We start from the raw sequence: 13,251 nt of genomic DNA on the forward strand, positions 1-13,251 counted from the left end.
ATTGCAGAGTGAGCTCCCCACCAAAGCCAGAAACGATTCTGGCAGCTTCCCGCCTCCACTCCTAGGAGCAGATGCCGTCTCAGGGGTGTGGGGAGAGCACAGGCTGCTTAGTGACACCCCCGACCCCCTGGCCAGCCAGGGCGGGCACTGAGGGGCACTTGACCTCGTCCAGAGTCTGGGGAGGATGCCAAGGACCCCCTCACGTGGGTTCCCGAATGATGAAATAGGACCTGTACTTAGAGCCCACCAGCTTCCCCTCGCCGGGCTCCCCCAACGGCCCTGAGGTACACACTGGGCCCATTTCACAGACAAGAAAACCAGGCCTCAGGCACGCTATGCCCACAGCACCACCTGGACTTGAATGCAGCTCTTTACCAGGAGCCAGTCACCCAGGGGCAGTCAGAGCAGGGCCGCCCCCGCCCCCCCGGAGGCAGCTTCGGGTCCAGCAGGAGCTCCACGGGTGGAGGAGGGAGCACGTGTGTCCCCTGCGCCCCAGATGCCCTGCCCAGGAGGCCTGGGTTTCTTACCTGACCGCCCAGCCCCAGCTGCAGCAGACAATGCATTCCTCCCCCCCAAGCGCAGAGAAACACCAAACCCGGGTGGGGGGTAGGGCTCCGGGTGAGAGGTCTGGGAATCAGGAAGCCTCCCAGCCAGCTGGCAGGTGGGACGTCTCTGGGGCCCCGGCTCCTCTGCAGCCCCGTCCAGCAGGAGGGCCGTTCACCCTCCTCCACAGGGCCGGGGGGCTTTCCTGTCCACAGGCGCCAGCACGAGCAGGCGGGAGCTCACAGCCAGCCTGCCCCCGCTGCACTCGGCTGGGACAACCGCAGGGCCAGCTGTGGGCTGCCGCTGGCTAAGCGGTGGTCCCAGAGGTCACCCCCACCCTGCACCGCTCCCCAGCCCCTTTCTCTCTGGCCTCTGCTGCCCACTCACGCCTCTGAGCACCCCCGCCCCCAAAGACCAGGCCCCACGCCCCCCAGGCCTGCGTACCTGGCTGTGTAGCCCTTGCGGACACGCTGGGCCCAGCACGGCCCCCAAGGTGCCCTGGGACGCAGCAAATGCCAGAAGACGGAACCCAGGCCCGGGGCCAAGGAGGTGAGGGTGGGGCCTGCGGTCACCCTCTGGGGACACCCAGCTGTCCTGGGACAGCTGACATGGGTCTGGGGCCCTCTGGAGGGCTTTTCCCTGCAGGGAAAGTGGGCAGCTGTCAGGCTGGGCTTGACCCTCTGCCCTAGCACGAGCTCGCCCAAATGCTGGGCCAGACCCGGTCTGGGGGAGCTTTCTGGATGAGGCCTCGGAGCACGAGGGGAGGGCTCCGACAGAGCAAAGTCAGCCGATGTGTTCCACCGGGGCACCGACCCGTGTTAGAGCCGTGTGTGGACCCACATGGACCTAAAGGGGACACTGACCTAGAATCACCCCCGACAGGCTGCAAGGGCTGCACCGTCACCAGCCAGGGGCTCTGTGGGATGCCCCCCCCCGGCTCAAGGTGCCAGGCCCCATCCTCCCTGAGGGAAAGGAGCTCAGAGAGGTGAGTGGGCAGCCCAAGGTCACACAGCCCAGGGGGCAGAAGGAAGCCCACGCCACAGCCCGTGCTGCCGATGGAGCCGACACCCCAGCTCGGCGGGAGCGGCGTGCTAGAGTGGGGGAAAGCCCCGCTCAGGGCAAGCAGCTGGGACTGCAGCTCCTTCCAGAACCTCGAGCCGCCCACCAGGCTCTGGCCTCAACTTCCGGCTCTGTGCCCACCCCCACCACTGGGCCAGGCTCAGGTGTGCCAGACCCCGGGCCCCGGACCACTGGGGGAGGGTGCCACCACGCTCTGAGCCCACCGGGGGGTGAGTCCGGATACTAACGCTCACAAGTCCGCCTGACCGGGAGGGACCACTCTGCTGCCCTGCGGGAGACATGGAGCCTCCCTTAGCCCGGAAGGCAACCTGGAGGGACCCCATCTGTGTCTAAGAGCGAGAGGCCAGGCCCCCAGCCCCCTCTCATCTTCTATGGGGCCACACCAGGTAACTCTGAGCTGATGCCGCACACACAGCCTTGCTGGGCCGCCCCGTCTGGCTCCCAAGCAGACAGGGCTGAGGCCGCCCTCATTCTGACCACGGAGGGGAAGTGCAGAGGGGGAGCCCCGCCCTGTGGGCCGCCCCATGGGAGCCACGACCAGCCAGGCTGACAGGTGGAGGAGCCCTTGGGTTGACCCGGAAGGCCCAAGGGTAGTCACCTCACCCAGGCCCTCCCCGGAGGGAGGGGAGACAGAGGCCCCGAGGGGCGGACGGACGTGCGGCAGGACCCTCCCCACAGCCCAGTCTGAGCTCAGCGTCGCTCTTACTGAAAAGCTGTCAGGGAAAAACACACACACTCAAAACTCTGGCTTCTTCCCCAAACCTCTCATTTCCAGTAACTGTGCAGTTTCCGCTCACCAACGACCGACACAGGAAATGGTGGGAGGCAGGTCCCCAGCCCCACGACGGGCCCTGCTGCGCAGGCCCGGACAGACCTTTCCAGGTGCCGACAGCTACCACTCTCCCCCTGCCCCCCCCACTCCCCCAGCGGCTACCCCCCCGCCCCCCCAGCAGCCTGGCCGGGCTGGTGGGAGGTCTGTGCCGCTCCCTCCTGGCAGCTTCCTGTCCTGGGCCGCCGGGCTAGGCACAGGCAGGGGCAAACACCTCCCCGGGGCCTGGCGCATCGAGCAGGCTCCCTTAGCCCAGGCCGGTAGGCAGAGGGTCAAGAGCGGGTCTGGCCGGGCCCTGGGTTCTGGCCCCCTGGGCAGATGCCTGTAGCTCAGCTGTGACCCAGGCCAGGCCACCACTGTGGGCTGAAGAAGGCAGGGGGCCGGCAGCCAAGCGGCTGCCCAGGCCTGGAAGGGTCCCCAGGGAAGGGAGTAGCCAAGGGCCCAAGGGCTGCCGCAGCGTCTTCCCACCCCCCTGGCGCAAGACCCCGTGTGGGTCCCAGACATCTCAGGGCGGGTGGGGGGTGGTGTCTGAGACATTCTGTGGCCCCCTCTCAAGCCCCAGCCTCCAGGGGCCCCTGCTGTCCCAGTGGGATGGACGTGACCATCCGCCTGGCTCCCCAACGGGGGAGCGTTCGCTCAGCAAATCAACAGCGTCAACAGAGGGACAAGGGGACCGCTCACCCAGCTTAACAGAACCACCAACTGGAGCACTCGAGCACACGCGACTGATGGCCAGCCCATTGAGCGCTAAGCTGGGACAGCTGGGGACGAAGCCTGTCACCCACTCACTACGGGGTGGCCAGGACGGGCCCCAGCCCAGCCCAGAAGCTGTGACGTCGCCACTCCTCTGGCGAGCGCCTCGGTGGCTCCCCCCACACGTCCACCCATCTCTGAACAGCCTGTGCACGGGGAGTCGGCGAGTAACCCGTGATCGAGGGACCCCACCTTGGCGGGGGGAGCTCTTGGGGTGAAGAGCCCAAAGCCGCAGTTGGGCCAGTGCCGTGGGGGCCTCCCAGACCGAGACCCGGCCGGGGGCCAGCAGCTGTGTGTGAGGGACGCTCGGGTTTGGGAACTGCAGGTGTGGGCATCAGAGGCCAGGCTCCCCAGTGCACGCCTCTCCCCAAGGCCCACTGGAAACCAGGGCCCTGGGCACTCTTCCTGGAAATGTGAGCCCCTGAGAGCTGCCTCCATTGCTCGGGGGCCCCACGTCTGACCTCCAGAGAAAGCCCCCAGCCCAGAAGAGCTCAAGACCCACAGCACGACAAATGGCTGTGGGGGCCGGAGGGGGCAGGCTGCCTGGTGGGAGAGGCCAGGCCTCCCAGAGGGGTCCACGACCCACTCAAAGAAGCAGCTCTGCATCAGGGAGGAAGCAAGGAGAGCACAATGCTTAACCGAACTAATTCACCCTAAAGCGCTAATGACGTGACATCCTGATCCCTGCTGATCCCTGCCCCTGAGCTTGGGGGAAAGTGGGGAAAGTCGTTTTGGGGGCCACCTGTGCCAGAATGCTTCCATCCTAGGAGCAGTGGGTGCAGGGTCGGAAGGGACCGCACGATGGTGAAACAATGCGGGGTAGAGTTTCTGCCCCAGAATTCCACGGGTCTCAGAGATGCAGAGAAAGCAACCCCCCCACAAACCAGGGGTGAGTCCAGATGCTAACGCTCACAAGTCCGCCTGACCGGGAGGGACCACTCTGCTGCCCTGCGGGAGACATGGAGCCTCCCTTAGCCCAGAAGGCAACCTGGAGGGACTCCATCTGTGTCTAAGAGCGAGAGGCCAGGCCCCCAGCCCTCTCTCATCTTCCACGGGTAACTCTGAGCTGGCCCAGGAACATCCAGGACAGGCAAATCCAGAGGCAGAAAGCAGACATGCGGTGGCCAGGGCCGGGGGCCGGGAGAACGGGAGGCCTACTTAGCGGGGCCGGCCTAGAGGTGCTGGGGGCAGGCGAGGCAGACGCAGGCCCCACCGTGTAGGAGAGGAGATGTGATGTTGTAGGACCCAACTGCGGGACAGACAGCGGGCCCCGAAAGCAGAGCGGGAGACAGGGGGTGGTGGGGGTGAGGTGGGGGGCAAAGCTCCGGAGCCAGACAACGGTGGCACAGCCTTGGGAACGTATTAAATGCCCGAACCGCACCCTTCAAGTGGCTAAAGCAGCAAAATTCATGCTGCCTATAACTGATCACCAAGACATCCACACATGTGTCCGTCCCCCCCAATCTTCAGCCCCTCTGTGTCCTGGGGGCGGGCGGGTGGGCGGGCCCCGTCTTGAGGAGACACCCCAGGGCCCGGGCTGCTCCCGAAAAGGGCCTTCCTCTGCCTGTCCGCCCCTCCTCCAGAACATCTGTGCATCACTACGCCCTCCCCATCGGGCACTGCCCGGCCCCAGGGGCCAGCTGGTGAGAACACCAGAGCCTAGAGCGGGGCCCAGACTCGCAGAACCTGCCCTCCTGCGCGGCCTGGCCTGGCCTGACCGCCACGCGCCCCCCGCCCCCACCCAGGCATTTACAGGCCTGTCCCAGGGTCCTGCTGGGATGCCGTGGAGGGGAACTCCCTCACGTTCAGAGGGGGAGACGGAGGCCCAGGTTGTGTGTCTGAGGGGGCCCAGCCAGCCAGAGCCACGCTGGCTCTGTATCTTCTAGACCATGCACGGCAGGGCACGGGGGGGGGGGGGGGCACACAGCCCCCAGAGCCGGTCAAGCCCCGCCATCCCGGGGAACTTCAGGGCCATCAGCCACATCGGCCCCACAGTCACAAGGCCCCGAAGCCAGCTGCCTGTCAACGCCTCTGGGAAGCTGTGGATACGCCTGCACGCGAAGTGGGGGCCTGACAGAAGCTGGCTTCAGACGCCCACCCCCCGCCCGGCCTCAGTTTTTCCCACCTGTAAACTGGCTTTGAAAAAAAAAAAAAAAAAAAGACAAGCAGAGCTGGCCGCCACCTGAAGGGGGTGTAAGCCCGCCAAGAAACGCGTCTGCCAGGGTTTTATGGGGCTGTCTGCGCGTGGAGTTATTACCGGTACGTTGTTGAGGAAAGCAATCTAGGTGCTCAATCAGCTCTGCAAAGCCACATCCTTTCACTATTTATAGACAAGACATGAAACAGGAAAGGTGCCCTCCCCACTCCAGGAGGGTGCAACCCCTCAGCCCGGCAGGCCCCGGGGGTCCCCACCTGCCAGCACAGCCCTGGCCACCCATCGAAGGCACGGCGAGCACGGAGGGGGCTGGCGCTGGCTCCCGTGGGGTCCCCCACCAGCTACAGGGGGTCCCAACACCCACGCCGCACCCCCCGCCATCCTGTTGAAGAGCTTCTCCTCCGTCAACTGTTGGCCCTGACCCACCCTCTTCCTGCCAAGGGCACAGTTTCCTTTCTCTTTTAAAAAAAAGTATGTATTTCTTTGCAACGGGAAAAATGTTAGCTTCTGTGCAGAGGCAGGGCCTGGCGCCAGGAGGCGCCTTCCTTCAAAGAAGGCGTGTGCCTTGACGTCTCCGCACAGAGCAGGTGAGCCCGGGAGACAGTCTGGCTCACGCTGGGTGTCTAACACGTGTGTTTCCAACCTGGTCCCGGGGCCCAGGCGCCACATAAACAGAGGAAGCCCCACAGCAGCCTGGAGAGTTAGGCTGGCCCTCCCCCAGCCTTGCCCAAGACTCCCAGGTGACTCAGCGGAAACAGCCAAACAGGTGACAGGAGCCGAAGGAGCGGTCCCTCTGAAGCCCAGGGCCGAGTCACTTCTCCCGCCCGAGCCTCCCGACCTCCCCTCGTAAAGGGAAGTTGTCCTCCGGGCCCTGCTTCCTCGGAGAGTGGCCAGGGAGGGCTTGGGGTGGCGCGGGCAAAACCGGACAGCGGGCAGGAACACAGGCTTTGGAGAGAGAGAGGCAGGGCCAGGTACCACTCTGCCCTCCGCCATCCTGGCATATCACACCCCCATGCCCGGCCCACACGGTGTCACAGGCTTGCGAGGAGCCATGTCAGCCCCGGGTCAGGCTGCCCCGCCCACCAAGCTCACCTCCACCTGACACGTCACACCCACCCACGTGTTCTTGCCAAGAAAGTCACCTCGTCACCCCCACCAGGGCCAGGGCGCCCTGAGCCCGTAGCCAGTGCCTCAGGCAGAACCCAGCACACAGCAGGTGCTCAAAAGCATCTTTGGGAAAAAGCAAAGAGGACTGGGGATCAGAGCCACGGGTGGTGATAGAACCCTCAGAGTCGGTGAGCCCCTCCCCAGGCAGCACCTTCTGAGTTCTCCGAATTAACTCATCAGCCAACTAAACATCCGAGAATGAGGATCCTGAAACCAGCCCTGTCAGCTCAAAAGGAGAAGGCAGGCAGGGAACCGGACACTCGGCCGGTGCCTAAAGCATGAGGCTCTTATGCAATCCTCGCACCACGAAGAGATCAATCGTGGGTCAGCTGCGCGTTACAGACGGGGAGTCAGAGTTCAGGTGACCCAGCGACCCGGGGTCACAGAGCTAGGGGGTGGCGGAGCCAGGCCTCAAACACCGGATGGTCCCAGGCTAAAGCCCACCACCTGCCAGCCAGCTGGACTTCCCTCCCAGGTGCCCTGAGCACGATGGCTCACCCCGCTTCTGGGATGACCTGGGAGAGGCCCTGGGCAGGGGGCGGGGGGGGACGGACTTTCTCATAGGCAGGGGGAATACCTTAGCAATCCTGGGGCCTCAGCTCCCCGCCCAGGCCGGGGCAGCCCCCATAAGCCTTTCAGACTGAGAATGCATGCCCACCCAAACGGACAACAGTCCCCTCAGGCCTTCTCCCTCCCCCAAACAAAAGAGGGGGAGCCCATGTGAGTATCCCCCCCTCTGCACTGACTGCCCTGAGCCTGCCTGCAGGGCACCGCACAGAGCAGCCGTCCAGAAACGGCACTCTGCCCACAGGGACAGGCCGTGGGGCCCGTCCCCTGCAGCCACTGGCCCACCACGCCTCAGCTACTCGATGATATCCTGAGAAGGCTTTCACACCAACAGAAACCTCTTTTTCCGACCCTGAGCCCTGCAGCCACCTGATTCGCGGCCTCTGGGGAAGGTTCCTTCTCTTTGGGGTGGAAACATATGATTCACCAGGTACTAATGTGCCTGGAACTGGAACACCACCGTTTCCCACGCCCTATCCATAGGAGAGCCAGCAAATCGATCCAGAAAGTCAAAGAACTTTCCGAGAGAGTCCAGGATGGATGCTACAGAGTTGGAATTCATACCGAGGTTGGCACCAGAGGCCTCCACCCTCACACCTTTGGGGAAAGAAGGTGCCTTCCCCACTCGGCCTCCCATACTAGCAGACTTTCTGGGGCCTGAAGGGAACAGAAGGTCCCCGCAGAAGGCACAGGGCCCAGGATCAGAGGGAGCCAGGGCCCCTCACAGGAGTGGCCACGACGTCCCCAAGCTGCACCCCGAGTCCAGACCCATCCTTTTCCACAGCTGGGCCTGGCTGGCACCCCATCCCTGCTCCCCAGTCTCCAACACGGTGTGACCCAGAGGTAGGGCCTCTGAGGACGGTGCTTCCGTTCCGTCTTCCAAGTGGATCTGCGGGGTGTGCACAATGGGGTCTCTGTGGGCCGAGCTCGGCTGAGTGCCAGGCCAGACTAAGGCAGGCTTCCCGCCAAGGAGGAGGGGGGCCCCAGGCCCCAGGGAGAAGACAAGGCCGGCGCCCGGCCCTGAGCAGTGGCCGGGCTTGGGCTGGCAGGGCTCTAGGATTGAGGGGTGGGAGACTATGCTGCACTATCACTCTGTCCCCTTGAAGTGTCTCACCCCAATGCCAAGGGGGGGGAATGCAGTAGCCTGCACCCCAAGGCATCCCCCTCGTGGCCCAGGCTCCAGCCCAGGGAGACCCCAGTGGCCCCTGGGCCGGGCTGTCCCTGCTCCTTGGTGGCACTGATAAAAGACTGCTCCCACCTTCCCCAGCACCGCGCCCCTCCTGCCTTCCCAAGGCCCTCTGCAGAAGTGCAGAGACACCCCCACACACACCCCATGGGTGAGCGCGCAGCCAGAGCAGGCCCAGGGCTGGCGGGAAGGGAGTCGTGCATTCTGGGAAGCCACGCATAATTAATCACACGGCATTAATCCGCCTCTCGACAATAGCCGCTGCGCTTCCCCTGAATCCCAGCTGTCGGTCTCTGAATGAAAGGAAACAAGATTTAGGGCATCAAGCGTCGGTGCGGCTTCTGCAGGAAAAGAAAAAGGCCCCAAAAAAGCAAAAAAAAAAAAAAAAAAAAAGTAGTGTGCATTCATTAGCATCTGACAAAGACACAATCCTCTTTGTCTATTAAACTGCTCACAGACCTGCTTAATTGGCTTCAGTTTGGGGGGGATGGGGGCAGTGGAAGGGGGGACTGCTTGCCCACGGGCCAAGGGTTGTCAAGGGAAGGGGCCCTTGGCAGTGGGAATGCGGCACGCCGAGGAGGACGGAGGACCCAGGACGGGCCGGGGAGCTTCCCCCCGGGGGAGGAGGGGCCCTTCCTCCAGCCACCAAGCACCTCCTTGTATTCCCATCGGACGAAGTCGAGCTGAAGGGCGCCAGTGCAACAGAAAACTTCTCTGAGGCTGGTGTGCATGGGCAGGCAGGGCGCGCGCTGTACCAGGACTCCCTGCTGGAGTCCGGCTGGCTGCAGCGCGCACCCCCACAACACACACACTCCTGCCCCAGCTGCGGGACCGAGGCCCAGCCGGTGATGGGCTGGTTGGTGGGCCAGACGGTGGGGGGCTGGAGCTACAGATGGCAAGACGGAAACCCAGCTCCAGGAGGTACCACCCACCCTCAACCTGGGAGATGGGCTCCCGATGATGATGACGATGAGTTCCCCAACCTCACCTGAGGTCAGAGGGGGTTTGCTGGGGAAGGCCGAGGGCCTGGAGGGGCGGGTCGGACTTTGAAAGAGCCCATTTCTGGCTGAGAGGCCCTTCCTGGAGGAGGCACTCCCGTAGGCAGGGTGGTGGGGGCCGGGCCTCTCTAAAGGTCCACAGCCTCCCCTGGTGGGCAACTTGTTTCTCAGGGACTTTAGGAAGAAATGGGGTACCAGGAATTCCCACCTAGTACCCCAGGAGTCCAAGGTGGCCCACAAAGGTGTGCTCGAACCTCCAGTGGCCAGACCAGCTCCACACGCAACGTAATTGCTGGTGAATAAGTAATTGCCAGACTTTGTCCAATAAAAGTAGCACGTGACCGCGCCCAGCCTTCTGGGCCATCTCCAGAAGACAATGGCCTAGTGTTCTGTCCCTGCTGGCCCCTGATGCAGAAGGCAGGGGCTCTGCTCCTGACAAAAGCAACAGGTCCCTACAGGGGCGCAGGGGTGCGTACTCACACACAGGCTTCGGTGCCGTTGGGGAACACTTCACACTTCCCGCCATTCAAGCAGCTCTCACTGGGCTGGGAACATCGCAGGCCTGGGGAGGGGCAAGACGAGAGGTCAGCCTGGGTGGCAGGAGGGCCCTCAGGACAGGGAAGGGCCCACTCCAAGGGGTACAGCTACCCCTCTACCTAGAAGGCTCTGCCTCATCATGGGTTTGCTGGGGGCAGGGGGCCCAGGAACCCTCCCAAATGTGAACCCAAAGGGGCTTCAACACTCTGCCCAGAGTTCTGTAGTCAGAAGTGGGGGGAAGGGCAACAGGTTGGTTGGGTGGCAGGTGGGCAGGTCACGCTCAAAGTGGGTAGGGTGTCCTAAAATGCCATCTGGACAGCAATGAAGAAGATCTGACATGACCCTGGGCCACTCTCCCAAATTCTGCACCCCCGACCCATCTTCAACGGGTCTTCAACGGGGAGCCCATCGGGGCTGGGGCCCCTATCCAGCCACCAACATTGTCTTGCTGTTCAAACGTGTTCTGTGAGGGGGCGGTGCTGAGGGGTGGGGTGGCCACACTGGCCCACCCCCCCCAGCTCGTGGGAAACGGCGACAGCTGCACGGCTCAAGGCCCCGCCCGCCAACAAAGCGCCAGCCCCGGAATCAGAGCAGCCCATTGTCACCAGGGCCGCCTCCTGGGGCACGGGGGCTGCACCTCGGGGACCTGGCCCAGCCTCCAGGACACCCAATACCTGCTCCTGCAGGCGGGCATCTTCAGCTACGCCCAGGGAAGGGGGAGGAAGATACCCCAGTTGGAAGGAATTAGGCCCCATTCCCAAGAAGGGATTGATCCAGTCGCTCCCTCCCCATTTTACCAGCGCTGTGTAAATGAAGCCCCTCATGGGGGTGGGGACGGGGTGTGACTTGGAACCCCACCTTCTGGAAGTGGGGAGCTAATTCTCCCCTCCAACTTTTAGGGGAAGAGAGATTCCTCGATGTGAAATGGAGAGAGACAGCGTTCCTTCTCCCTGTCCCTCTTCACCCTTGCAAGATTCCAAACTTGAACTCGGGAAAGTGAAAGTCCCGCTAGTCACAGCTGTGTGTCCCGCACACCCGCCCCCCCCCCCGCCCCCCCCAAGCCAAACTGTCTGTGAGCCGGGACGGGGGCGGCGATCAGGCGTGGGAAGGAGACCCCTCCGTCGGCGCCCCTCCCCGGCCCTTCGCCAACTCTCCTGAATGGGGAGAAGGCCGGTCCGCCTGGTGCCCCACTGCCCACCACGCCCGGCAGCCTGGCCGCGCCGCACAGCTCAGTAAAGGCAACACGACGCCCCGGACCCCACACTCCGCGCCCCAACATCCGCCCCCGGCGCGGGCCAGAGGCGAGGAAAAAGATAAATGGCCCCCAAAGCAACAGGAAACCAAAACCGACTCGATTCAAATCGAAAAGTAGTAGGCAGCTCGCCCGCCTGCCCCGGCGGCAAGCCCCACGCGTGGCTGACGATGGCGAGCCCAGGGCTGGGCCTCCGGGGGCCCCGGGGGGGCGCCTAGCGCCCCACGCCCGGCTCCAAACCCGCCCCGGGCGCGGGCGGCGCGAGTCCATCCCGGTTGGCCAGGCGGTGCGGGGAGGGTCGCCCACCTCCCCGAGCCCCGGGGCGCCCGGGCCCCCCTCCCCACCCTGGCCGCCCGCTCCCAGCCGCCCGGGGCGCGCGCGCAGGGCGCCGCCAAAGTTTCCAAGGGCGCGGAAAGTTGCGGGCTCGCGGGCGGGCGCCTACCTCGTGCGGCGAGCGCGGGCAGCAGCGCCAGGCAGAGCAGGGGCGCCAGGAGCGGCGGCATGCCTACCCCGCCGGCTGCCCGCTGCGCCCGGTGGCGGCCTCCTGCGCCGGGACGGCAGGGCTCCGGCGCACAGGGGCGCGCCGGACGGTCCCACGAGCGGTGGCGGCGGCCCGCGGCTGCTCCCGGCTTCCTGGCGGGCGCGCGGCGCTGGACCCTCGCGGCCTCGGGGCCCGGCTCGGCGCCCCGGTTCGTTCCTCCGCTGCGCTCGCGCCCGCGCCCCGCGCCCCTGCGCTCCCTCCCGCGGCCGAGGCACTAGTGAGGCGCAGCCCGCCGTGCGCTCCGCCCCCGCCCGCCGGCCCCGCCCCTCGGGCCCGCCCCGCCGATCCCTCCGCACCCCTCGCCCTCCCTGGCCTCGCCCCTGCGCGCACCGCGACCGCCCTGCGTCGCCTCGGCCTGGACGCGCATCCGGAGGCCGGGTCCTTCGGGGTTGGGGCCCGCGGCGGGGCGAAGGGGCGTCGGGGGCCGGCCCTAGGGACTACTTCTTGTTCGAAAGTTTTCAGCGGCAAAAAGTTTGGCTCGGGACTGCGGAAGGATCCGGCTCTGACTGTCGCCTTTCTCGGCGACAATTGGCAAAGATTTGCATCTCAATAGCGGAGGAGGCGCGGGCGGAGTGGGGACTGGGGAGCCTGAGGGAGCCGTGCGCGGTGGGGAGCTGGGCCCGTGGAGGTGGGGAGGGGCGGCCGAGGCCGTTCAGGGGTCCCCGGGCCCGGGGCGGGAGCTCAGGGAGAAGTCGTACCCTCAACAGCCGTAGGTAAGCCCTGAACCAGCGGCTCTACGCCCCGGAGCCCTGAGGTCTCGGTTGTAAGCTTCCTGGAGACCGCACAGACGCCCTGGCTCTGACGGCCCGGCACTTGACCCCGAGGGACGGCGGCGCCAAAGCTGCGGTTTCTGGAAAGAGGGCCCTTGTTGCCCCAGTGAAACAACCTGGGGCCAACGCCTGGCCACACGGATTGCGCTGCCACTCCCCCAAGAGGGACCCGCCCCTAGACGCTCCTTGGTCACTGTCCGGCCCCTTTTCTGGCGCCTCCAGCCTAAGATGCCCCGCAAAGCCCACGAGTCCCGCAGGTCCGCTGTGAGCGCCCAGGCCGCCCTGGGCTCCCCCCACGTGTTCCTTCCGCATGATTTATTTCTCCGCCGCGATGCCAGATTTGGGCGTCCTGTGCCAAGCCAGGTTAAGCGCTGGACGTTCAGAATGCCTGCCCCAGTCCCCACTGAAACCAAAGTTCATGGCCCGGCACTGGGGACAGACATCCCTATCCCAACGCAGGGTGGTCAGCCCCATGGGAGGAGGTACAACCACCCAGCCCTGCATCCTGGCGGGCTTCTGGAGTAGGTGATGGCAGAAGGGAGCCTTAAAGGCTGAGAGGGACCTAGCTGGGTGAAGGACCCTGGGGAAGGATCCTGGGGAGCGAGGGGAAGGAGCACCTGCAGGACTGCAGAACCTGGAGGCTGGCAGCCAAGCAGCCCTTGCAGGGAGCCTTGCGAGCTAGGCAGAGTGGGCTGGTGGTGGGCAGATTGCACACCTGACTCCTGCCCACTCCTCGTAGCACACCTGTCGTGGGTCACTCGTGGCAGCTGGGATGCTGTGAGGGACAGCCAGTCCAGGCCAAGGCAGCTGCCTGCCTCCTGCCAGAAGCTGGCTGCCCTTCCCAGAACCTGGGGTAACTTCTCTCGGGGCCAG

General features: G+C 65.0%; 1 protein-coding gene across 3 annotated transcripts in view; it reads right to left on the minus strand.

Annotated features, from left to right (window-relative positions):
* Positions 1 to 11,831, minus strand: part of NOTCH1 (notch receptor 1) — a 43,569-nt gene extending 31,738 nt beyond the window's left edge. For 2 of the 3 annotated variants that reach the window (XM_064579067.1, XM_045883529.3), the window contains exons 1-2: positions 11,510 to 11,831; positions 9,759 to 9,840 (exon numbers count right to left, since the gene is read on the minus strand). In XM_064579067.1, coding sequence (XP_064435137.1) covers positions 9,759 to 9,840; positions 11,510 to 11,570 — 143 coding nt within the window. In that variant the 5' untranslated portion in view covers positions 11,571 to 11,831. Of the gene's footprint in view, positions 1 to 8,424; positions 8,445 to 9,758; positions 9,841 to 11,509 lie in introns of those variants that run through there. The other variant, XM_064579066.1, reaches the window with a different exon arrangement.
* Between the last annotated feature and the right edge of the window lie 1,420 nt (positions 11,832 to 13,251).

This window comes from Mirounga angustirostris, unplaced genomic scaffold, assembly GCF_029215605.1.
Source record: "Mirounga angustirostris isolate CCGP_5_RB_7025 unplaced genomic scaffold, mMirAng1.0.hap1 SCAF_15, whole genome shotgun sequence".
NCBI classification, from domain to species: domain Eukaryota; kingdom Metazoa; phylum Chordata; class Mammalia; order Carnivora; family Phocidae; genus Mirounga; species Mirounga angustirostris.